The 19,056-nt window shown below is 51.5% G+C and overlaps 1 protein-coding gene across 1 annotated transcript; it reads left to right on the forward strand.

The window, feature by feature from the left end:
* Positions 1–611: 611 nt before the first annotated feature.
* On the forward strand, positions 612–18,716 carry EIF3K (eukaryotic translation initiation factor 3 subunit K). Its single transcript, XM_033226093.1, has 8 exons — positions 612–862; positions 1,873–1,971; positions 4,747–4,867; positions 6,718–6,792; positions 12,739–12,805; positions 12,910–12,987; positions 16,474–16,599; positions 18,651–18,716. Exons 1-8 carry the CDS (start codon positions 804–806, stop codon positions 18,680–18,682), a joined length of 657 nt encoding a protein of 218 aa, XP_033081984.1. The 5' UTR covers positions 612–803; the 3' UTR covers positions 18,683–18,716.
* The last annotated feature ends 340 nt before the right edge of the window (positions 18,717–19,056 follow it).

Consider the following 19,056-nt stretch of genomic DNA (forward strand, 5'->3'; position numbering starts at 1 on the left):
CATAACTGCATTTTGTACGCTTGCAGTGTACAAAACCTATACATAATATATAATTGATGGCAGTACAGACGGGACCCTCGCCCTCAGCTCCAAGACCGGAACCTAATGGAGACGGGGCGCGATCCAGCGAAGTCCAGGAGCCCTCACCCCAGCCCCTCCTGCCCGGCAGAGCACAATAGCTTTGTAGGACCCTCCTCCTGGAGCTGGGGACCAAGGGCCGAGACTTGAAACTGGATCCTGGGCGCTCAGGATCCTGCACCATGCGCCCAGGCCTGAGGCGAGAGGGACCTCAGAGAACATCTCCCTCCGGACTTGGCCAATGCCTAAACGGAGGGCTGCTGCGTGCATTCCCGCAGAGGTCCGGGGCCTTATGGCCGCGCGCAATACAACGCGCGCGCACGCCGCCAGAGCTTCGGCTGCTTCCCGATGAGTTCGCGCGCGCACGCTCCCGCGCCCCCGGCACTGGAACGGGGTCTGTGAGGCCCGGGAAAAGCTTAGCCCCGCCCCTCGCCACGAGAGGCGCCTGCGTACTGGGATACAGTAAGCTTTTTCTCACGCTGTCCGTCCAGCTTGAGTGGAGCGAATGCGCACGCGCTAATTGCCCCTGCGAGGAAGAAGTCACGTGGCAGCCGGAAAGCGTGACGCCTGCTGCCAGAGCCTTTCCCTTCACCGCCCCCAAGGAGCTGGAGCGACAACCACGACGTCGTTTCCGTTTCCACCACCTCTTCCTTTTACCGTTCTCGCGGACGCCGTGCCGGGCCGGTGTTAGTCTCCACCCCTGGTTGTGGAAAGCGGCAGAAGTCATGGCGATGTTTGAACAGATGAGAGCTAACGTGGGCAAGTTGCTCAAGGGTATCGACAGGTCTGAGCCCGGTCGGAGGGAGCGCTCTGGCCATGCGGGGCGGAGGGGAAGGTTTTCAGGAGGCAGCAAGGGGTGGTCAGGGTCCTGGGCTTGCCGCGGAGTGGGGTTTCTCTATCCTCCTGGAGGAGGAGATGCTTAAAGAAACGCCACTGAGCTGGGGGCGGTGACTCACGCCTCTGATCTCAGCACTTTGGGAGGCCGAGGCAGGCGGGTCGCCTGAGCCCAGGAGTTAGAGACCAGCCTGAGCAACATCCATACCCCTTCTCTAAAAGAAAGAAAGAAACAAACAGCCCTGCAAAGGCCTAGAAGCGAAAGAATCTTGGTACCACTCAGTCTCTTCGTGAATTGCCTTAAGGTTTCCTTCTCTGGCCCGCCTCCTTTGAGTGCCTCTTAATCTCTCCCTTCTCTGCTCCTTACGTCATTCATTCACACGTTTACTGAAATAAACTGTCAGTGCTAGGCAATGCTGGGAACCACAGGCGAATCAGACAGCGGCAGATCATGCCTTCCCGGTCTGAGTTCCCATTCCATGAGGGAGACAAACCTGACATCAGACAGTGATATCCGGGAGAGGTTAGAACCGAAATGGGGGAAGCAAAGGCTAGAGTGTTCAGACGGACATGGGGGAAGTAGGCATCGAGGTAGGCAGGAGAGGATGGGGCTGGATCAGGGTGGAGGCCTGAGCAGAGGAGAAAGGGGTGAGTAGCAGAGATGTTCAGGAGGCCAGATGCACAAGCTGCAGTGACTGACTGGCTCAGAAGTTGGGGAGGTATCCTAGGCAAGACCCAGGGCTCCAGTGAAGTATAGAGCTTAGGTGAGAGGTCTGGGATATGAATAAGTTTTATTAGAGATTATACTGGACATAATTCACTACCTGGAAAGAGCAAGTGGCCAGTGCCACTTTAGAGGGGAAGGGTGGGAGGAGCAGGTTACAGTTGCCCCTGTGACTGTAAAGTGACTGGCCTCAGCTTCTGTCTCCTGTCTGCTCACCTATCTTGATTCTCCTTTAGGTACAATCCTGAGAACCTGGCCACCCTGGAGCGCTATGTGGAGACGCAGGCCAAGGAAAATGCCTATGATCTGGAAGCCAACCTGGCTGTCCTGAAGCTGTAAGTGTCTGGCTGTCTGTCTGCACTCCCATTTCAGCAGCTAGCAGGGTGCCACTCCCAGTACAGGGCAAGGGGGTGGCTGGTGGTATCCTGCATGATGCAACATCTCTTGGTGTGCAAGACTAGGAAGCCAAGGAAGTTGGGACAGGAGGAGGGATGGTTTTTGAAAAATCAATTGCTGAGCGCAGTGACTCACACCTGTAATCCCAGCACTTTGGGAAGATGAGGTGAGTGGATCACCTGAGGTAGGGAGTTTGAGACCAACCTGGCCAACATAGAGAAACCCCATCTCTGCTAAAAAATACAAAATTAGCCAGCCATGGTGGCACATGCCTGTAATCCCAGCTACTCGGGAGGCTGAGGCAGGAGAATCGCTTGAACCCGGGAGGCGGAGATTGCAGTGAGCCAAGGTCGCACCATTGCACTCCAGCATGGGCAACAAGAGCGAAACTCCATCTCAAAAATAAATTAATAATAAAAAGTCAATTAGGGTGGCTGCAGGGGCTCATGCCAGTAATCCCAGCACTTTGGGAGGCTGAGGCGAAATACTCACTTGAACCAAAGAGTTCAAGACCAGCCATGGCAACATAGCAAGACCCAACTCTATAAAAAAATTTAAAAATTGGCCGGGTGTGGTGGCTCACGCCTGTACTTTGGGAGGCCGAGGTGGATGAATCACGAGGCCAGGAGATCAAGACCATCCTGGCTAACACGGTAAAACCCCATCTCTACGAAAAAAAAAATACAAAAGATTAGCCGGGCGCGTGGTGGCAGGGCGCCTGTAGTCCCAGCTACTTGGGATGCTGAGGCAGGAGAATGGCATGAACCCAGAAGGGTTGCAGTGAGCCTAGATCACACCCCTGCATTCCAGCCTGGGCTACACAGTGAGACTCCGTCTCAAAAAAAAACATTGTTTTAGTTAATGTAGTGGTGTGTGGCTATAGTTCCAGCTACTTGAGAGGCTGAGGTGGGAGGATTGCTTAAGTCTGGGGGATTGAGGGTGCAGTGAACCATGATCGTGCCACTGCACTCCAGCCTGGGGGACAGAGTGAGACCCTTCGTTTTCTCAAAATAAATAAATAAATAAATAAATAATTACCAATCTGGGTGACATGGCACAGCCCTGTCTCTACAAAAAATTAGCTAGGCACAGTGGCACACAGCTGTAGTCCCAGCTACTTGGGAGGCTGAAGCAGGAGAATTGCTTGAACCTGGGAGGCAGAGGTTGCAATGAGCCAAGATCATGCCACTGCACTCCAGCCTGGGCAACAGAGTGAGACCCTGTCTCAAAAATAAAGATTAATTACAGAACACATGTACAGGCAAATACATTAAGCAAACATGTAGTTTAACAAATCATTATAAATGAAAGCCTACATAATCGCCATTTATGTTGCAAAAGTGTTGCTAGCGCCACAGGCCCTTTGCCCCCTATGCTCTGTGCCAGCCAACTCCCCTGCTCCCCCATGCTCCCATGGCCTGGCTTTATGTGATGGTTTACCATACGTGCATCCATCTGAATCAGCTCAGCTCAGGTTTCCCTGCTTTGAACTTGATATAGATGGAGTAGATACAGCACAAACTCTTCTGCATCTGCCATTTGCTACTCAACACTGGGTTTGTGAGATCCATCCAGTTTTGTGTATTTGTTTGTTTGTTTGATGTGGCTCCAGTTTGTTTTCATGGATGTATACCTCTTCAGTGTGTCACTTGTGTGACTGTCCTAACGATCTCTTCTGGCTCTTGATGGACGTGTGGGTTCTTACCTGCACTTTTTTTTTTTTTTTTTTTTTTTGAGACAGGATCTTCTGTTGCCCAGGCTGTAGTATAGTGGCACAGTCATGGCTCACTGCAGCCTCAGCCTTCTGGACTCAAGCGATCCTCCCGCCTCAGCCTCCTGAATAGCTGGTACTACAGGCACCACCATGCCCAGTTAATTTTACTTGGGTGCTTTCTTGCTTGCTTTCGTTTTTTCTTTTTTCTTTTCTTTTTTTTTTTCTTTCTTTTTTTGAGACAGAGTCTTACCTTGTTGCCCAGGCTGGAGTGCCTTGATGTGATCTCATGATCTCAGCTCACTGCATCCTTTGTCTCCCAGTTTCATGCAATCCTCCTGCCTCAGCATCCTAAGTAGCTGTGACTAGAGGTATGCGCCACCATGCCCAGCTAATTTTTGTATTTTTAGTAGAGATGGGGCTTTGCCATGTTGGCCAGGCTAGTCTTGAACTCCTGACCTCAGGTGATCCGCTCATCTCGGCCTCCCAAAGTGCTGGGATTACAGGCTTGAGCCACCCACCCACCCCCACCCCCCCGCCTTCTGTTGTCCTCTTTTGCAAGGGAGGAAACTGACAGCCCCTCAGTTTCCTTTTTCTGCTCTTCAGCCTTTCAATGCCTCTTAATCTCTCTCTTGTCTGCTCCTCATGTCATAAATAAGCAGTCCAAGGTCACTCAGCGGGAAGTTTAACAAGGCAGTCTGGCGCTGGTTCCTTAGCCACTACTCCAGACCGCTGCTGCTGTTCTCATTTGTTTGTGAATCACTTAGCAGTGTCTGCCCCACTGGGTGGTTGTGAGCATTAACTGTCTCTGTTCACAGAGGAGGAAAGTAGGCTCACGGAGGTGAAGGTTATACAGCCAGGAAGCATTGGGATTGGGATTGGAACCCAGACATATCCAATTCCCAAACTTTAGAATAAAGCAGTGGACAGCCTGCCTGGCACCTGAAGAGGGTTGGGGACTTGGAGATGCCACTGTGGCCACGTCTCTTGTTCTCTTTCTTAGGTACCAGTTCAACCCAGCCTTCTTTCAGACCACGGTCACCGCCCAGATCCTGCTGAAGGCCCTCACCAACTTGCCGCACACAGACTTCACCCTATGCAAGTGCATGATCGACCAGGCACATGTATCCTTCCAGCACTGGGGCCAGGGCCTGTGTGGGAAGGGGCCAGAGTCAAGGTGCATGAATTCCTGGGGAGATGGTCTGTGGGTGCATCCACAAACACCAGGTGCCTGCTCTGGCCCAGCATGGCAGGGTGCCGGACCGTGCTGGGACACTGTGTGACTGAGACAGGCCTGGGCCCTGTCTTCACGAAGTTGTCACAGTCCAGTGAGGAGGCAGACAGTGATAGACTGGAGTGGTCAGGGTTGGGTTAGAAGAGCCACAGCAGCCAGACACAGTGACTCACACCTCTAATCCCAGCACTTTGAGAGGTTACGGTGGGTGGATCACCTGAGGTCAGGAGTTCGAGACCAGCCTGGCCAACATGGCGAAACCCCATTTCTACTAAAAATACAAAAAATTAGCCGGGCACGGTGGCACACACCTATAGTCCCAGCTACTTGGGAGACTGAGGCAGGAGGATCACTTGAACCCGGGAGGTGGAGGTTGCAGTGAGCCAAGATCGTGCTGCTGCACTCCACCCTGGGTGACACAGCGAGATTCTGTCTCAAAAAAAAGAAAAAGAAAAGCAAAGCTAGAGCTGGCACCTGACCATTTGGGTGGGGGAATATGTGGACATGAACACAGCCATCTGTATTTACATTTCTATAGAACAATGTCTGGAGAGGTGGAAAAGTAGCCAAGAATTGCACATGACTGTTAACCTCCTAGGAAGGATGGCTGTGAGACAAGGGAAGGAAGACCTATTTTGCCACTGTTCACTCTTCTGTATTTTTAACTAGAAAATGTTTAAACCAGGGCCTCCTGGAGGAGGGAACATCTAAAACATAAGGAGGTAGGTGAAGGGGTAGGCAAAGGTGATCCAGGCAGAGAGGACACTCATGGGCTAAAGCAAGCAAAGCTCAGTGCTATCTTTCAGAAATAGTAGAGGAAGCTTGACATAGGAATGATTTTAGGTGGTTTTTTTGGTTGGTTTGTTTGTTTGTTTTTTGAGACGGAACCTTGCTCTGTCACCCAGGCTGGAGGGCAGTGGCATGATCTTGGCTTACTGCAACCTCCACCTCCCAGGTTCAAGCTATTCTCCTGCCTCAGCCTTCTGAGCAGCTGGGACGACAGGTGCATGCCACCATGCCCGGATAACTTTTGTATTTTTAGTAGAGATGAGTTTTGCTATGTTGGCCAGGCTGCTCTCGAACTCCTGACCTCAGGCGATCTGCCCGCCTCAGCCTCCCAAAGTGCTGGGATTACAGGTGTAAGCCACCATGCCCAGCCTATAGGTTTTATTTTATTAGTAGTAATAGATTTTTTTGTTGTTAATATTTTCTTTCTTTCTTTCTTTTTTTTTTTTTTTTTGAGACAGAGTCCCGCTCTGTCACCCAGGCTGGAGTACAATGTCGTGATCTCGGCTCACTGCAGCCTCTTCCTCCCAGGTTCAAGTGATTCTCCTGCCTCAGCCCCCCGAGAGGCTGGGACTACAGGCACGTGCCACCACACCCGGCTGGTTTTTTGTATGTTTAGTAGAGATGGGGTTTCACCATGTTGGCCAGGCTGGTCTTGAACTCCTGACCTCAGGTGATCCACCTGCCTTGGCCTCCCAAAGTGCCAGGATTACAGGTGTGAGCCACCAGGACTGGCACGTCATTTCTTTTATTTTGCCATTATAAACAGTCCTGCAGCCAACATCCTTTCTCCTGCATACACCTGCGGGAGAAATAAGTTGGCTTCCTTTTCCAGCTCTTTTTCTGAGCTGAACCTTTGGAAGAAAGCAGCCAGAAGAAGGTAGGTGGGGAGGGGTGACCTGTGGCCCAACCTTAGCTCCAAAGCCAGTTTTCCTTAACGCTTCCTCCTACCAGCAAGAAGAAAGGCCAATCCGACAGATTTTGTACCTTGGGGACCTGCTGGAGACCTGCCACTTCCAGGCCTTCTGGGTAACTTCCCTGGGGTCCAGGGACAGGGGAGATGGCAGCGCCATGTGTAGCTGAATGCTAAAAGTAACAATAGTGCACAGAGCCTGGCTTCCTGCTTTGGCGGTGGGCCCAGTGCTCCGCATGTGTGTTTTTGAGGAATCATCATCCTCTCATGGGGCAGGTACTCACAGGTCCTCCCTGTGCCCACAGGCTGAGGCCGACCCTTTCCCCTCTCTCCCGTCTTTCCACTGGGCCCTCTACTACATACCGTTAATCAGAAGAAGTCCTCCAATGGCTGGGTGTAGTGACTCACCCCTGTGATTCCAGTATTTTGTGGAGGCCGAGGTAGGAGGATTGCTTGAGGCCAGGAGTTCCAGACCAGCCTGAGCAACATAGTGAGACCTCATCTCTTCAAAATTGAAAATTAATTGGGTGTGGTGGCACGTGCTTGTACTCCCAGCTACCCAGGAGGCTAAGGTGGGAGGATCGCTTGAGCCTGCGAGTGAGCCGTGATCATACCACTGTACTCCAGCCTGGGCAACAGAGCAAGACTGTGTCTCAAGAAAGAGAAATTCTCCGTTTCTTCTGCCTATCTGACACACTCTGCCCTTCTTGCTCTAACTGGAACCTGGCCCCCCACTTCTGCAGCCTCCTGAGTGCTAGTTCACCTCCTGGCTCCTATCTCTTCTGATACCCTCAGTCTTTTTTGTTGTTTTTTTGTTTGTTTGGTTGGTTGGTTTTTTTGAGATGGAGTCTCATGCTGTTGCCTAGGCTGGAGTACAGTGGCACGATCTTGGCTCACTGCAACCTCTGCCTCCCGGGTTCAAGTGATTCTCCTGCCTTCCGAGTAGCTGGCACTACAGGCACGCGCCATCATGCCCCACTAATTTTTATATGTATTTTTTATTTTATTTTATTTTTTTTGAGACAGAGTCTCACTCTGTTGCCCAGGCTGGAGTGCAGTGCAGCAATCTCGGCTCACTGCAACCGCTGCCCCCACCCCGAGTTCAACCGATTCTCTTGCCTCAGCCTCCCAAGTGGCTGCGGTTACAGGCGCACACCATCACACTGGCTAATTTTTGTATTTTTAGTAGAGACGGGGTTTTGCCATGTTGTCCAGGCTGGTCTTGAACTCCCGGCCTCAGGTGATCTGCCTGCCTCAGCCTCCCAAAGTGCTGAGATTACAGGCGTGAACCACCGCGCCAGGCCAGAAACCCCCAGTCTTCAAGTGCATGTATCATCCCTTCCTGCCCGGTATCAGTCCCTCTGGTGACTGCTCTTTGTTTCTTGAAGAATTCGGCTCCTGGCCCGGCGCGGTCGCTCATGCCTGTAATCCCAGCACTTTGAGAAGCTGAGGAAGGTGGATCCCTTGAGGTTGGGAGTTCGAGACCAGCCTAACCAACATGGAGAAACACTGTCTCAACTAAAAATACAAAATTAGCCTGGTGAGGTGGCGCATGCCTGTAATCCTAGCTCCTCAGGAGGCTGAGGCAAGATAATCACTTGAACCCAGGAGGCAGAGGTTGCAGTGAGCTGAGATCATGCCATTGCACTCCAGCCTGGGCAAGACTCCATCTCAAAAAAAAAAAAACAAACAGAATTCAGCTCCTTTTCACTGGCGTTCTCTACCACTCTTGCCCTAATTCTTAGATGCTTAGACAGTAACACAGAGGATCCTTTGACCACCCAGACCTCTGGGTCCCTTGCTGTCTTGGCCAGCTATCTTGTACTGCATTTGACCTCAGACCTTCTCTTCCAGTCATACCCTGGGCCAGTTCTCTGCACATTGGACCTCTGAGGCAATTGTTTTGTTTTGTTTTGTTTTGTTTTGTTGTTTTTTTTTTTTTTTTTTTTTTTTGAGGCGGAGTCTCGCTCTGTCGCCCGGACTGGAGTGCAGTGGCCGGATCTCAGCTCACTGCAAGCTCCGCCTCCCGGGTTTACACCATTCTCCTGCCTCAGCCTCCCGAGTAGCTGGGACTACAGGCGCCCGCCACTTCGCCCGGCTAGTTTTTGTATTTTTAGTAGAGATGGGGTTTCACCGTGTTAGCCAGGATGGTCTCGATCTCCTGACCTCGTGATCCGCCCGTCTCTGCCTCCCAAAGTGCTGGGATTACAGGCTTGAGCCACCGCGCCCGGCCTGTTTTGTTTTGTTTGAGACAGTGTCTCACTGTGTGAGCAGGTTGGAATGCAGTGGCGCAATCTCAACTCACTGCAACCTCCGCCTCCTGGGTTCAAGCGATTTTCCTGTCTCAGCCTCCCAGGTAGCTGAGACTACTGGCATGTGCCACCACGCCTGGCTAAGTAGAGATGGGGTTTCACCATGTTGGCCAGGCTGGTCTCAAACTCCTGACCTGAAGTGATCTGCCTGCCTCGGCCTCCCAAAGTGCTGGGACTACAGGTGTGAGCCACCGTGCCCGGCCCTCTGAGGCATTTTTAAAAATTGATACTGATACATGGGTCCTGCCCTCACAGAGTCTGATGTAATTGGTTCAGTGTAGCCTAGGCCGTGGGATTTTAAAAAGTTACCCTGGGTGATTTGGACATCTGGCCAATGTTGGGAGCCACTGCCCTCACCAGTAATGGCTCCCCTCCTCCCCCTGTGAGTTTCCAGCATCTCCATTCCCGCCACTTCCTCCCAGCTTCTCACCTCACCCCCACAGGATCTCCATCCCCACATTCTTGGGCCTGACCATTAGCTCCAACCCTCTCTTTGCATTCTTCTCTGTTTCCCTTCCTTCTCTTAAATTGCATGTGCTGGCCGGGCGTGGTGGCTCACGCCTGTAATCCCAGCACTTTGGGAGGCCAGGGTGGATGAATTGCCTGAGGTCAGGAGCTCGAGACCAGCCTGACCAACATGGAGAAACCCCATCTCTACTAAGAATACAAAGTTGGCCGGGTGTGGTGGTGCATACCTGTAATCCCAGCTACTCGGAAGGCTGAGGCAGGAGAATTGCTTGAACCCGGGAGGCGGAGGTTGTGGTAAGCCGAGATCATGCCATTGTCCTCCAGTCTGAGCAACAAGAGCGAAACTCCATCTCAAAAACAAACAAAAACGCATGTGCCTCCCCTGTCCCCAGCTGCAGCGGTGGTCTTGCTTCCTTCCCCACCTCCTGGACGTTTGCTCATGCTTTGTCTGTCTCCCTTTCTTCTCACCTCAACTTATGATCTGGCTTCTTGTCTCAGGAGAAAATAGAAGCAGCCACTGCAGAAATTGTACCTGTTCTTATCCCAGACCCTGACATTTTATGTGCGGCTGACTGCATACTTTTTTTTTTTAATTCTTTTTTTTTTTTTTGAGGCGGAGTCTCGCTCTGTCACCCAGGCTGGAGTGCAGTGGCCGGATCTCAGTTCACTGCAAGCTCCGCCTCCCGGGTTTACACCATTCTCCTGCCTCAGCCTCCCGAGTAGCTGGGACTACAGGCGCCCGCCACCTCGCCCGGCTAGATTTTTGTATTTTTTAGTAGAGATGGGGTTTCACTGTGTTAGCCAGGATGGTCTCGATCTCCTGACCTTGTGATCCGCCCGCCTCAGCCTCCCAAAGTGCTGGGATTACAGGCTTGAGCCACCGCGGCTGGCCTTTTTTTTTAATTCTTAAACATTTTATTTTTTATTCAAGTAAGAAATTATTGATTAGCTTCAGTTAATGCCACAAAGAAAATGATCAAATGCTTGAAATAATAGAGTTTACTAGTTCTACAAACGACTGTTCCCACTAGCAAACTACCAAATGAGATGTGTTGGAGATCTTAGACCTATTCCATGTAACAGACAGGTTTTTTTTGTTTGTTTTGTTTTGTTTTTCGAGACACGGTGTCACTCTGTCGCCCAGGCCGCGGTGCAGTGATGCAAACACAGCTTACTGCAGCTTCGACCTCCAGGCTCCAGTGATCAAGTGATCCTCCCACTTCAGCCCCCTGAGTGGCTGGGACTATAGGCCCGCGCCACCACGCCTGGCTAATTTTTGTATTTTTAGTAGAAGTAGGGTTTCGCCATGTTGACCAGGCTGTCTTGAACTTCTGGCCTCAAGTGATCCTCCTGCCTCAGCCTCCCAAAGTGCTGGGATTATAGGTTGAGCCATCACACCCGGCCACAAATCTGGATTTCTGCCCACCTCACTGGCTGCACCTTCCTGGCATCCATGTGGGGGATTCCCTCCCTTCTGTTGGAGGGAACCTGTGCCATAGAGCTGACCTTTGAGCAGAAACCTGAAGGAGGTGAGGGTGGTAGCCATGGAGGAGGAGAATTCCGCACACAGGCCCTGAGGTGGGCAGGTGCCTGGTGGGTTTGGGGAGCATCAGGGAAGCCCCTGTGGCTGGAGCAGGGTGAGTGAGGAGCGAGTGGGCAGAGGTGAGGGCACAGAGGTGACAGGCAGATTCTGTGTGGCCTCATGGGCTATGGTGGGAAAATTGGCCTTTTCTCTGAGTGGGAGAGAAGCAAGGGGAGGTAGGTGGCTGCATGCACTTAGCCAATATGTGTCTGTCCCCTTTCTCAGGGCTCTGGTTTCTGCCTGCCAGGTTCAAGCCTCACCTCCAGGATTTTGGGTAAATCACTTAGCTGCCCTGGTCTCCTCATCTCTAAAATGGATGTAACTTACATCACAGGGCTGCACTCAGATGACTGGCTAGCATGTGGGATCAGTGCTCAAATGGTAGCTGCTATTTTTTTTTTTTTTTTTTTCCTGAGATGGAGTATGGCTGTGTCACCCAGGCTAGAGTGCAGTGATATGATCTTGGTTCACTGCAACCTCCACCTCCCAGGTTCAAGTGATTCTCCTGTCTCATCCTCCCCAGTGGCTGGGTTTACAGATTATAGGCACCCACCACTACACCCGGCTTATTTATATATATATATATATATTTTTTTTTTTTTTTTTTTTAGACGGAGTCTCGCTCTGTCGCCCAGGCTGGAGTTCAGTGGCACAGTCTCAGCTCACTGCAACCTCTGCCTGTTAGGTGATTCTCCTGCCTCAGCCTCCCGAGTAGCTGGGCCTGCAGGCACATGCCACCACACCTGGCTGATTTTTTGTATTTTTAGTAGAGACGGGGTTTCACCATGTTAGCTGGGATGGTCTCAATCTCCTGACCTCATGATGGCCTATCTCAGCCTCCCAAAGTGCTGTGATTACAAGTGTGAGCCACCGCGCCCAGCCTAATTTCTGTTTTTTTGTTTATTTGTTTGTTTGTTTGTTTTTGAGAGGGAGTCTCCCTCTGTCGCCCAGGCTGGAATGCAGTGGTGTGATCTCAGCTCACCACAAGCTCCACCTCCTGGGTTCAAGCAGATTCTCCTGCCTCAGCCTCCCGAGTAGTTGGGATTACAGGAATGTGCCACCACGCCCTGCTAATTTTGTAATTTTAGTACAGTCGGGGTTTCTCCATGTTGGTCAGGCTGGTCTCAAACTCCTGACCTCAGGTGATCCGCCCACCTCAGCCTCCCAAAGTGCTGGGATTATAGGCATAAGCCACTGCATCTGGCTAATTTCTATATTTTTAGTAGAGACGGGGTTTTACCATGTTGGCCAGGCTGTTCTTGAACTCCTGACCTCAAGTGATCCACCCACCTCAGCTTCCCAGAGTGCTGGGATTATAGGCATGAGCCACCACACATGGCCTGGTAGTATTCTTGTTAAAATTACTGATATGAACATTGTTGATACATAAGATTACCAGTGTAGGCTGGGAGTGGTAGCTCACGCCTGTAATCCCAACGCTTTGGGAGACCAACGTGGGCAGATCACTTGAGCCCAGGAGTTTGAGATCAGCCTGGCCAATATAGTGAGACCTCGTCTCTGTAACAACTGCAGCAACAAAATCCCAGCACTTTGGGAGGCTGAGGCAGGAAGATCACCTTGAGCCCAGAAATTCAAGACCAGCATGGGCAACGTAGTGAGACCCCAACCCTATAAATAGATAAAAATAAAGGCAAATAATTTAAAAGAATAAACATTGTGAACATCAATTCCCATCACAGCAAGCCCTGGATGAAAACATGGACCTCTTGGAAGGTATAACTGGCTTTGAAGACTCTGTCCGAAAGTGTAAGTCCCTCTCTGAGGCTGGACTCCCCAAGGGGAAGGGGTAGGGAGTGGCAGCCAGGTCCCGGGGAACAGCTCCTCACCAGTTTTGTCTCTGACCTCCACAGTTATCTGCCATGTTGTGGGTATCACGTACCAGCACATCGACCGCTGGCTGCTGGCCGAGATGCTCGGGGATCTGTCGGGTAATGCCTTCTGGGTCCTGGTGCACATCTGGGAGGTTGGGGGTGGCCAGGGCAGTGGACCTCAGTCAGCTCCTCCAACAGGCCTGTGCAGGTCTCATCAGGTCAGCATGGAAGGCCCAACCCAGGGAGGAAATAAGAACCTGGTATAAGACAGTCCCTACCTTGAGGGAGATCCTATGCCATTTGCTCATTTCTTCTGCATTAATTGAGTGCCTACCGTGTATCAGGCAGTGTGCTAAACTGGGCATGCAGCAGTAAACAGTGGGATGGCTCCAATTCATTCTCATGGAGGCAGCAAAGCACATGGCAACGTGTAGGTGTCCAGTGGCAATTCACGTCGTGAAGGAAAGCAAGACAGCTCACAGACCAGCGGCATCTGAGCCCTTCCCTCCGTGGAGTGAGGCCCGTGGCCTGAGGTAGAGCAGAGGAGGATTGTGGAGCAGGGCCCTGACTTGTAACATTCATGGGCGGGGTAGCCAGAGTGTATATGGCCAGAGCAGAGTGAGCATGGGCGAGAGTAGAGAGGTGGAGTTGGAGGGGCATCTCCAGGTCATATGGGGCCTCAGGAGGACCTTGTCCTTTCCCCTGAGTGAGAAGGAGCCACCGGAGGGCTCTGAGTAGGGGAAGGCTCTGATCAGATGGATATTTTTTAAAGATCCCTCCAAAAACAAAAAAAGGAAAAATAACATATTTGCTTACTTTTGTGAAAAGAAACGTAGAAAAGGAAGTCAAAACACTAAGGAAGGCCAGGTGCAATGGCTCACGCCTGTAATCCAGCACTTTGGGAGGCTGAGGTGGGTGGATCATCTGTGGTCAGGAGTTCGAGACCAGCCTGCCCAACATAGTAAAACCCCCTCTCTACTAAAAATAAAAAATTTGCTGGGTGTGGTGGCATGCACCTGTAATCCCAGCTACTTGGGAGGCTGAGGCAGGGTTGAATTGCTTCAACCCAGGAGGCAGAGGTTGCAGTGAGCTGAGATCGCACTATTGCACTCCAGCCTGGTTGATAAGACTGAAACTCCGTCTTAAAAAAAAAAAAAGAAAAAAGAAAAAAAGGGGCCGGGCGCGGTGGCTCAAGCCTGTAATCCCAGCACTTTGGGAGGCCGAGACGGGCGGATCACAAGGTCAGGAGATCGAGACCATCCTGGCTAACATGGTGAAACCCCGTCTCTACTAAAAATACAAAAAATTAGCCGGGCGAGGTGGCGGGCGCCTGTAGTCCCAGCTACTCGGGAGGCTGAGGCAGGAGAATGGCGCGAACCCGGGAGGCGGAGCTTGCAGTGAGCTGAGATGCGGCCACTGTACTCCAGCCTGGGCGACAGAGCGAGACTCCGTCTCAGAAAAAAAAAAAAAAAGAAAAAGAAAAGAAATTAAGAAAGGCCACGTGTGATGGCTTACGCCAGTGAGGCAGGTAGATCACGTGAGGTCAGGAGATCAAGACCAGCCTGGCCGACATGGTAAAACCCCGTCTCTACTAAAAATACAAAAATTAGTTGGGTGTGTTGGCATGTGCCTGTAATCCCAGCTCTTCAGGAGGCTGAGGCAGGAGAATCGCTTGAACCCGGGAGCAGAGGTTGCAGTGAGCCAAGATCATACCACTGCACTCCAGTCTGGGCACTTTTAGTATAGATGGAGTTTCACCATGTTGGCCAGGCTGGTCTTGAACTCCTGACCTAAAGTGATCCACCCACTTTGGCCTGCCAAAGTGCTGGGATTACAGACGTGAGCCACTGCATCCAGCCAAGTAAAAGCTAACTTTTTTTTTTTTTTGAAATGGAGTCTGGCTCTGTCACCCAGGCTGGAGTGCAGTGGCATAATCTCGGCTCACTGCAACCTCCTCCTCCCAGTTTCAAACAATTCTTCTGCCTCAGCCTTCCAAATAGCTGGGACTACAGGCGCCCGCCACCTCGCCCAGCTAATTTTTTTTTTTTTTTTTTTTAAGCAGAGACGGAGTTTCACCATGTTGGCCAGGCTGGTCTTGAACTCATGAACTCAAGTGATCTGCCCGCCTTGGCCTCCCAAAGTGCTGGGATTACAGGCGTGAGCCACCACGCCTGGCCAAGTGGAAGCTAACTTTTATTGGACATTTTATGTCATGCATTGTACCAGGTGCTTTATATCAGGTAGATGTTTTACATATTTAACAGTGAAAGGAAATTAAAGGATGTGACCATGCCTTAGAATTGAATATAAAGAGAATTATATGAACCTGTATCAAAATGATAATAGTCGCACAGAAAATTATTTCAGGTAACTGAACACTGTTCTGGCCATACATTCTTACAGGCAGTTTTTTTTTTTCCCCCTTCTCCTTTTAGAGATGGGAGTCTAGGTCGGGCGTGGTGGCTCAAGCCTGTAATCCCAGCACTTTGGGAGGCCGAGACGGGCGGATCACGAGGTCAGGAGATCGAGACCATCCTGGCTAACACGGTGAAACCCCGTCTCTACTAAAAAAAAAACTAGCCGGGCGAGGTGGCGGGCGCCTGTAGTCCCAGCTACTCGGGAGGCTGAGGCAGGAGAATGGCGTAAACCCGGGAGGCGGAGCTTGCAGTGAGCTGAGATCTGGCCACTGCACTCCAGCCTGGGCGACAGAGCGAGACTCCGTCTCAACAACAACAAAAAAAAGAGATGGGAGTCTTACTTTGTTGCCCAGGCTGATCTCAAACTCCTGGGCTCAAGTGATCCTCCCACCTCAGCCTCCCAAAGTGCTGGGATTACTGGTGTGAGCCACTGCACCCGTCCCTGGCCATATTTTCTAAGGGCAAAAAAGTGTATTGTGGCCGGGCGTAGTGGCTCACACCTGTAATCCCAGCATTTTGGGAGGCTGAGGTGGGCAGATCACCTGAGGTCGGGAGTTCAAGACCAGCCTGACCAACATGGAGAAACCCTGTCTCTACTAAAAATACAAAATTAGCCAGGTGTGGTGGCGCATGCCTGTAATCCTAGCTACTCGGGAGGCTGAGGCAGGAGAACTGTTTGGGCCCGGGAGGCGGAGGTTGCAGTGAGTCGAGATCGTGCCATTGCCCTCCAACCTGGGCAATAAGAGAGAAACTCCATCTCAAAAAAAAAAAAAAAAAAAATATATATATATATATATATATAGTTTGTGGTAATGGTCATGTCATAATTTTGCAACCATTTCATATAGGTTGTGGGAAAAGGTAGATAAATACGCTGCTCTTGTTAGGAACCAAGATTTGCCCAGGGAGAGAAAAGAGAAGGAATAGAAAATAAAAGAAATTAAGGCAGAAACCCCACGTGAGGCTGAGAGAGCTCAAAGGCTCCCTCTGGCGGCCGTTCAGAGAATGACCTGTGGAAGGGCATGAGCAGCAGCAAGGAGACCAGGCCAGCTGCTGCTGTCCAGGAGATGCCAGTGGGCAAGGGGGGCTGCCCTGGCTTCCTGAGCCATGACTCTGTTGCCTCCCAGTCCCCTGGAACTGTGGGATCAGGGTGACCGAAGCCTCTCACTGCCCCTGTCACCTGCAGACAGCCAGCTAAAGGTGTGGATGAGCAAATACGGCTGGAGTGCTGATGAGTCGGGGCAGATCTTCATCTGTAGCCAAGAAGAGAGCATTAAACCCAAAAACATTGTGGAGAAGATTGACTTTGACAGTGAGTGATGGCCCACGGCCTCGGGCCTTGGGGCTAAGGGGGTGCCTCTCAAGGGAGGCCGAGGCAGGGGCCCAGAGGACCTGGGTACATCTGCGCATGTTCTGGGCTGGGAAGTCTGCACCTGCCAGATTCCATTCACCTTGTGTCTCGGGGCTCCTGCCCAGGGAGCAATAGCGGGAGCTGGGTGATCTTCCCTGGAACTTCTAGGCTCTGTGTCCTGCCCCATAGCACTCAGCAAGACTTCCTGGGGCCCAGCGGGGCCTCACAGGGGGTCTCTGCACCCTTACTCGTCCCTGAGGCCGGTCTGGTTGGCCCTCTTTTATCCTTGGGGTACCCAGGCCTCATGTGCAGAACTTGGAGTCCGGTGAACAGTAGGACTCTTGATTCTCTACTTTGGGTGATTTCACATCTTTGTGCCTCAGTTTTCTCATCTAAGAAATGGGGACGGCCGGGCGCGGTGGCTCAAGCCTGTAATCCCAGCACTTTGGGAGGCTGAGACGGGCGGATCACAAGGTCAGGAGATCGAGACCATCCTGGCTAACACGGTGAAACCTCGTCTCTACTAAAAAAATACAAAAAACTAGCCGGGCGAGGTGGCGGGCACCTATAGTCCCAATTACTCAGGAGGCTGAGACGCGAGAATGGCGTAAACCCGGGAGGTGGAGCTTGCAGTGAGCCGAGATCCGGCCAATGCACTCTAGCCTGGGCGACAGAGCGAGACTCCATCTCAAAAAAAAAAAAAAAAAATGGGGGCGACTGCAACAGTAACTATGATAAACACTGTGTAGGTCCTTACATTTACATTGTTTGGTCCTCAGTTGCTAAATTACATAAATAGTATACCTACCTCATGGAATCATAAGTGTGAATGCTTGTATAACACTTAGCAAAGAACCAGTCACACCGTTCGTTAAATATTCATTATGACCATCGTCTACACACATGTAACTAGCAGAGGCTCAACTGCTTGCTCAACTAAAAAGAGTGCAGTGGCTACCCCGACTGCCACTCATCGGGGCACCGAGCAGGTATCCTGGAGCCAGGGAGAAGGGCATGGGCGGGCTGCTCCCTTCATCCCAGGTCTCCCCCACCCCCTTGAGTGTGAGTCAGGTGTTTTAAAGATGTGTTTGGTACAACATGGCTTCTTAACACAAACCAGCTAATTTTGTACTTAACTGGGGAACAGCATTGAGCAGGCAGCCATCTGCGCACTTGCGGCCCATGGTATCTCACCTCTAAATGCCACGTGACTGCTGTGTCAGGGTTCTCGGTGAGAACTCCAGCAAAAGATTCTGTAGTGAGGAAAGGGCCTCCTTTTTTCTCCCCTTTGGCTTCTGTCACCCCACCCCACCTTCCTGACCTTTTAGGTCACGGGTGGAGAGGGCAGTGCTGAGTCAACAAGGAAGAGGAGGAGGAAGGTGTGAATCTTAGGGACGTAGGAGCCCAGCCCTGCCGGGGGAGTAGACGGAAGGATTCCCTCTGTCTCAGTCCTGGCTCCATTGCTCTGTGTCCTGGGTCCAACAGGATAGGTTTAAAATACTTGGGAGACTGAGGCAGGAGAATCGCTTGAACCGGAAGGTGGAGGTTGCAGTGAGCCAAGATCGCTCCACCGCACTCCACCCTGGGCAACAGAATGAGACTGTCTCAAAAAAAAAAACTTGAGTATCCTGCAAATAGTACATAGTAAATATTATTATCATGTAGGTAATTACAAACAACTCTTCCTTGGCACTTTGTTCTCAGCACCTCGTTTGGTCCTACAATCCTATAGGGTAGGTGCTTCTTAAAGATAGGAAGGTGATGCTCAGAGATGTTCAGTAACTTGTCCAAGTGACCCAGCTGTTAATTGGCAGAGCAGGGATTCGAACCTAGCCCTCCTTGCTCCAGAGTCCATGTTTTTAAAATACTGCACCAAGCTGCTTTTGTGATGGTAACCGGGGCCTGGAAGGAGTTTGTGATCTCCCCCTAAAGAATTGTGGGTGCTATAGCAGGTGGCTGGAGATTTGTCTCCTGCCCTTCTCACCTTCACTCTGGTCTCTCCTTCCCTACAGGTGTGTCCAGCATCATGGCCTCCTCCCAGTAACTGCAGGTGTTTAATAAAGATGTGCTGACTCAGCCCTACTGTCTCCTCCCTGGCTTCCTGCTCTGCCCCTTGCCCACCAGAGGGAGCCCAGGAGCAGGCCTCTGCTCTGGGTGGGCCCCCCTCCACCACCACAACCCTCCACCACACCACACCCCCATGGTAGGGTTTCCGCCTCCTTTTTCCCCCAGCTTGGACTTCCTCCCTTGCCCCACCCTACCTTCCTGACCTTTTAGGTCTTGGGTGGGGAGGGCAGCATTGACTCAGCAAGGAGGAGGGAGAATGAATGGTATGTAGCAGCCCAGCCCTGTGGTGGAGGCTGAGCACCTCTGGGAGGAGTGAAGGTGAAGGTTCCCTCTGTCTTGATGGTGGCTCTG

The sequence above is a fragment of the Trachypithecus francoisi genome, unplaced genomic scaffold (genome assembly GCF_009764315.1).
Source record: "Trachypithecus francoisi isolate TF-2019V2 unplaced genomic scaffold, Tfra_2.0 Lachesis_group12, whole genome shotgun sequence".
NCBI lineage: Eukaryota > Metazoa > Chordata > Mammalia > Primates > Cercopithecidae > Trachypithecus > Trachypithecus francoisi.

Coding starts and splice junctions, on each gene's coding strand:
- EIF3K (XM_033226093.1), top strand. CDS start 804: ATGGCGATGTTTGAACAGATGAGAGCTAACGTGGGCAAGTTGCTCAAG. Junction 863..1,872: donor TTGCTCAAGGGTATCGACAG/GTCTGAGCCCGG, acceptor ATTCTCCTTTAG/GTACAATCCTGAGAACCTGG. Junction 12,806..12,909: donor TGAAGACTCTGTCCGAAAGT/GTAAGTCCCTCT, acceptor TGACCTCCACAG/TTATCTGCCATGTTGTGGGT.